The sequence below is a fragment of the Tupaia chinensis genome, unplaced genomic scaffold (assembly GCF_000334495.1).
Source record: "Tupaia chinensis unplaced genomic scaffold, TupChi_1.0 Scaffold000275_1, whole genome shotgun sequence".
In the NCBI taxonomy this organism is placed as follows: domain Eukaryota; kingdom Metazoa; phylum Chordata; class Mammalia; order Scandentia; family Tupaiidae; genus Tupaia; species Tupaia belangeri.
The window spans coordinates 1,289,970-1,295,969 of record NW_006159757.1 but is presented as its reverse complement, the minus strand read 5'-3'; the positions used below and the strand labels follow the sequence as shown (position 1 = coordinate 1,295,969).

Below are 6,000 nucleotides of genomic sequence, written 5' to 3'. Positions count from 1 at the left end.
TACTCATAGTCAGAGGTAGGAGCTTGTGTTCCTGTTTTAGGTAAAGAGCTAAGAATTGTTCAGAGTCAAAACTAATCACGGTTGCCTGAGCCTCGATGCAGCCAAGTCTGTCAGACTCTTAAGCTGTGTATCGCCTATTATCGATCATCATGGATTTCTTTGAATAAATGCCTAGAAAATTATCCTTATAAATGATTTCTAATTCTGGCTTTGAGATCTTGCAGTGGTTTTTACCTTTGGTCTAGTTTTTTTTTTTTTTTTGGAGAGGTTTTTGCTATAGGGTGTGGGGGCTCGCCAGACAGAGACAGAGAGACAGAAAGCGAGAAATCACCCCCCAGGAGGGGATGGCCACGCCACAATCCCTTCTCCTCCAGTCTCCTCTTGGGATGTTGGGCACGCACGCACACGCTCCCGGCGTAAGTTTTTAAGCCACCAGGTCTGGGATGTGAACCGCGGTCGACTACGTGGGAGTCCAGCGACATAGCCATTACGCTAACTGCTGGTCCCCCTTTGGTCTAGTTTTTGAAAAAGAGAAAGGAGGAGTGGAGGTTCTATGGGATTCTAAAATAATGGCTTTTGAAAGGTCCACTTTTCAAATAAATAACATACATATTTCAAAATAAATTGCTTATGAAATGAAAGTAAACCACTGGTACCCTCAGGAGAAATAAGAGACTGTTCTTGAAGTTCCAGGTCAAATAATTTGTCAGGGTAATTTTTCAAAGAATAACTTAAGCATTGTAGAAAAATTAGGTATGAATTTCTTAACATACAACTAATGAAATATTCAAATTATGACAAGTGTCTGCTTGTTCATAAATGAATGAATGGGGATCTACCCAGCAGGCATAGAGGGGCTCCTTGAAGAACTCATGTCATATCTTCAGTACAGAGTCTCCTAATGTGTTAGGTTGTTGGGAAAGTAATGCTGTATTTTTCTCTGCAAAATTGCATCGTGACTTTCCCAATGACTCAATAGTTGTATAAAATGACATCTCTTCACATAACCTTATTTATTTGTTATAAGATCCCTATAAGATGGGCTGGCCAAAAATTACATAATGTAACTACATGATCAGTGATTTACTAAGGGTCACACAGCTAGCTAATTTGGTTCATTATGTCAGCATAGCACATGTAGAATATATGGTAGGCATAAGTGTATGCCTCAAATGTTTGTTCAAGTACTATCATTAAACTCTTCTTTAACTTATGTGCTCTGCAAATAATCATCCTACATACTAACATATTTTGAGAAATAGTTAAGAGATATCTTATACCTTTTGCTGCTATAGATTGAAGTTTTAAGATATAATTTTGACTAGTTAGCAGAAATATAATCTTGACTGTTCTGTAGAAAAAATAAGGACCCTACTAAAAGTTTCCACTGAACATAGAATGTTTTGCTCATATTTTCAAAATCTGTGCCACCTGGAAAGGAAAATTAGTATCGACCAGTTCTTTTATAGGAATTTCTAAGTATAGGTAAAGAAACAGAATTATACTCAATACCCATTTGCTGGAGATGGGACAAAGAAAAGAGAAAACAGGGTAATAATCTTAAGATGCTTACCATCAAGTCTCTTCAGCAGGTCATTCTTTGGTAAAGAAATTACTTCCACAAATTCTAAACAAACAAAGTGCAAGTGAAAAAAAGCTAAAGAACCAAGAGCCTACCAGACAACCCAAGATGTATGTAGCCTTTACCACTACCCTAAGCCATACACATGGTCAGCCACTGGGAGTTGAAAACATACCTCCATCCCCTGCAAATAAACAGAAGGAGAGCATTTTAGCAAGACGTGGAGTGGTAAGACAGAAGACTTGTGCAAGATAGTAAAAGGGCTGTGAGAATTGAACAGAAACCTGGGTTCTTGCTAACTAAAGTTACACACATGGGAAAACTAATTCCAACAGTACAAAGTCACTATCTTCTAAATCAAATGTTTGGTAGCAAAATTGAAAACAAAGTCTGTAAAAATACATATTCATGGCCCTCATTTAAAGATCTATCCACCTATACATAGTGGTTAAAATATAAGTAACAAAATTTACCATCTTCTAGTGCGTGTGCGTGTGTGCCCAAGATCCCAAGAGGAGAATGGAGGAGAAGGGATTGTGGCATGGCCGCCCCCTCTGGGGGGTGATTTCTCGCTTTCTGTCTGTCTCTCTCTCTGTCTAGTGAACACATGCATCCTATAGCAAAAATCTCTAAAAAAAAATTTACCATCTTCTAGTGCGTGTGCGTGTGTGCCCAAGATCCCAAGAGGAGAATGGAGGAGAAGGGATTGTGGCATGGCCGCCCCCTCTGGGGGGTGATTTCTCGCTTTCTGTCTGTCTCTCTCTCTGTCTAGTGAACACATGCATCCTATAGCAAAAATCTCTAAAAAAAAATTTACCATCTTCTAGTGCGTGTGCGTGTGTGCCCAAGATCCCAAGAGGAGAATGGAGGAGAAGGGATTGTGGCATGGCCGCCCCCTCTGGGGGGTGATTTCTCGCTTTCTGTCTGTCTCTCTCTCTGTCTAGTGAACACATGCATCCTATAGCAAAAATCTCTAAAAAAAAATTTACCATCTTCTAGTGCGTGTGCGTGTGTGCCCAAGATCCCAAGAGGAGAATGGAGGAGAAGGGATTGTGGCATGGCCGCCCCCTCTGGGGGGTGATTTCTAGCTTTCTATCTCTGTCTCTCTCTCTGTCTAGTGAACACATGCATCCTATAGCAAAAATCTCTAAAAAAAAATTTACCATCTTCTAGTGCGTGTGCGTGTGTGCCCAAGATCCCAAGAGGAGAATGGAGGAGAAGGGATTGTGGCATGGCCGCCCCCTCTGGGGGGTGATTTCTAGCTTTCTATCTCTGTCTCTCTCTCTGTCTAGTGAACACATGCATCCTATAGCAAAAATCTCTAAAAAAAAATTTACCATCTTAATTATTTTTAAGGCATGAAAAAAGTATTGTGTCATCCTCTCCATTATTCTGAACTTTTTCATCATCCTACAACAGAAATTTGGTACCCACTAAACAGCAACTCCTCATCTCTAGTAACCTCTATTCTACTTTCTGTGTCTGTGAATCCGTGTACTGGGTATCTCATCCAGGTAAAATTACACACTTCCCCTTTTGTGGCTGACTTCTTTCACTTAGCACATAATTTCAAGGTTCCTTTATGTTGTCACATGTGTCAACATGTTTCATTCTTTTATGTCTGAATAATACCCTATTTATACCACTTTTTGTTTACTCATCAGTTGATGGACACTTGGGCTGTTTTACTACCCCTAGCTGCTGTGAATGATGCTACTATAAAAGTTTATCTGTTTAAGTCCCTGCTGTGAGTTCTTTTAGGTACATATCTATGAATGGAAATGCTGGATCATATAGTTACTCTATATTTAGCCTTCTGAGGAACTGCCAAATTGTTTTCCAAAGGGTGTCATGTGTAAACTTGTGGTTAAAATTAAGCACTTAATATTAGGTGCAATGGGATACTGAAACATAGATATGAACAACTTAAAGAGGGTAAGAAAGAATATTACTCATATGTGATTTACTATGACATATATGTAAATACCCTTTTTAAGGTGTTAGGAGAAGACATGGAATTGACAGAGCATTAAGACTTTGGAATAAAAAATTTTAAAGAAATAACAGAGCAAGGAATTTCCTAACAGCTTCTTTAAATACAAAATCCAATAAGGAATAGTTAATAACCTGCTGCCCTTAACAATTATTTTCAGTTTTCAAGAAGACCAAAACAAAGGTGGTTTTATTTACTATTTAGACCTGAAATTCCTATTACTAACTGGGAATAAACTTCACATGGAAAAATATGTAAAAGTGTAATTTAACATTTTATATAAAGAGGACATAAAAATCAACAAAGTGGTAAAAACAATGCTAAAATAGACAAGATTAGGAAAATAGGAGTACAGACAAGGTAGCTTTAAAAACAGATTCTTTCAGCAAAAAACTGATTTTATTTTTCCCTTTTTTTTTCTATTGGGCGTGTGTGCACGCCAGAGAGAGAGAGACAGACAGAAAGCGAGAAATCACCCCCCAGGGGGGATGGCCATGCTGCAATCCCTTCTCCTCCATTCTTCTCTCAGGATCTTGGGCACATACGCACATAGACCCAGCGTGAGTTTAAGCCACCAGGTCCAGGACTCAAACCGCAGTTGACCACACGGGAGTCTGGCGACATAACCGTTATGCCAACTGCTGGTCCCAAGACTGATTCTTTTAACAAATGAAAAATAAAACTAGTAGCATAGTAAAAGACATTTAATGCAGTCACTCTAAATGTAACCAATACACACTTACCTGGCTTTGGCTTAGGTCTTACATTTTCTGCATCATCTCCATTAATGGTTACTGTCACGATGTGTGTGGTACAGTTTGACAAACCTGGATCCATACATACAGCTGTGGACAGAAGTGATAGGTTGCCTTAAAGGAACCTATAAGAGGCCTTGGTCCCTTTATCATCTTTCTCTTCTTAAATGTTTTAAGAGGAAGACAGTTAACATGGCACTGACACAGGAAACGACAGTTACCCTATTTACGTGGCCTATGTTGTGGGATTATAGAATGCACATGTATAAAGCACTCATATTTTCCCTCGAGTTCCCGAGCTGTGCTAGGTTGAGGGATGAGATGGTACTGCTGAACTGCAAAATCCCTTCACCATATTAGGAAAAATAATCATCTGCAGAGGACTGTAGCACGTGGTTGACTAAATAAAGCTTACAATGTGGGAAATTTTTTTTTTTTTGAGAGTTTTTTGCTATAGGGTACATGCGCTCACCAGAAAGACAGAGAGAGACAGAGACAGAAAACGAGAAATCACCCCCCAGGGGGGATGGCCACACCGCAATCCCTTCTCCGTTCTCCTCTCGGCATGCACGCACACATGCCCGGTGTGAGTTTAAACCACCAGGTCTGGGACTCAAAATGCAGCTGACTACATGGGAGCCCAGTGACATAGACATTATGCCATCTGCTGGTCCCAAGTGTGTCAATTTTATTATTTTTTTTGTTGTTGGAGAGGTCTTTTATTTTGCTATAGGGTGCATGTGCTCGCCAGTAAGACAGAAAGAGACAGAGAGAGAGAAAGTGAAAAATCAGCCCCCAGGGGAATGGCCATGCTGCAATCCCTTCTCCATTCTTCTTTCAGGATCTTGGGCACCCACGCACACACACCAGCGTGAGTTTAAGCCACCGGGTCTGGGACTCGAACCATGGTTGACTACATGGGAGTTCAGTGACATAGCCATTATGCAAACTGCTGGTTCCAGTGTGAAATTCTTAGAAGAAAATTTAATTTCATAATTCTTCTTCAGCTTTGGGTCCTTCTTGATCAACTTTTCTCTCATGGAGAGGAGAAATACACTTAGAGGTAGTGACTGATCTTAATCTGTGATTTCTCTTTAGCAAATCAACCAAAATAAAAGCCATCTGAATTTTGACTATAAAGAACACCCAAGTAATCAGTCCCTTTATATTCAGAGGGATCTTGTATTGCTTGGTTAATTTTCAAGAGTTTGACCCTGAATGCAAACATGGAAAACAATACGAACCTGGAGAACATTCAGCGACATCACCTTTATAGCCTGTTTCTTCCTCAAGTTCCCGAAGAGCAGCTGCTTCTGGGCTTTCATCATCATCTATGAGACCTGAAAGTCCAAATCATCTGTCAGGCGGGATGGGGAAATTTCACTCTCTTTGAACCTCTGTTTCATCTAAAGTAGTTGTTGCTGAGCTGTGTTAGAAGAATCGGAGAACTATGAAAAGTGGCCCTATAGATAAAAAGGTTTGGAACTTTTATAGAAAAACAAAAAAAAGGTAGAGGAATAAAAACCCTAGGCAGATTGAGGTTCTGATGGGCACCATCTGTTCCTCTTATTTAACTCTAGGTTTTTGTTGTTGTTGTTTTAAATTTGCTATAGGGCACGTGCTCACTGGAGCCAGAGAAAGAGAGAGCGAGCGAGCGAAAGAGCACTCCC

General features: G+C 40.0%; 2 protein-coding genes across 7 annotated transcripts in view; one reads left to right on the top strand and one right to left on the bottom strand.

Moving 5' to 3' along the window:
- The window catches only part of NUDT5 (nudix hydrolase 5), a 48,587-nt gene that overhangs the window by 18,605 nt on the left and 23,982 nt on the right, over nucleotides 1-6,000 (bottom strand). For all 5 annotated transcript variants that reach the window (XM_006150011.3, XM_006150012.3, XM_006150013.3 and 2 more), the window contains 4 exons: nucleotides 5,575-5,670; nucleotides 4,319-4,420; nucleotides 1,758-1,766; nucleotides 1,574-1,627 (listed from right to left, as the gene is read on the bottom strand). In XM_006150011.3, the coding sequence (XP_006150073.1) occupies nucleotides 1,574-1,627; nucleotides 1,758-1,766; nucleotides 4,319-4,420; nucleotides 5,575-5,670 (261 nt within the window). The remainder of the gene's footprint in view (nucleotides 1-1,573; nucleotides 1,628-1,757; nucleotides 1,767-4,318; nucleotides 4,421-5,574; nucleotides 5,671-6,000) is intronic.
- SEC61A2 (SEC61 translocon subunit alpha 2) overlaps nucleotides 1-6,000 on the top strand; it is a 60,453-nt gene that overhangs the window by 51,461 nt on the left and 2,992 nt on the right. The window lies entirely within an intron of this gene.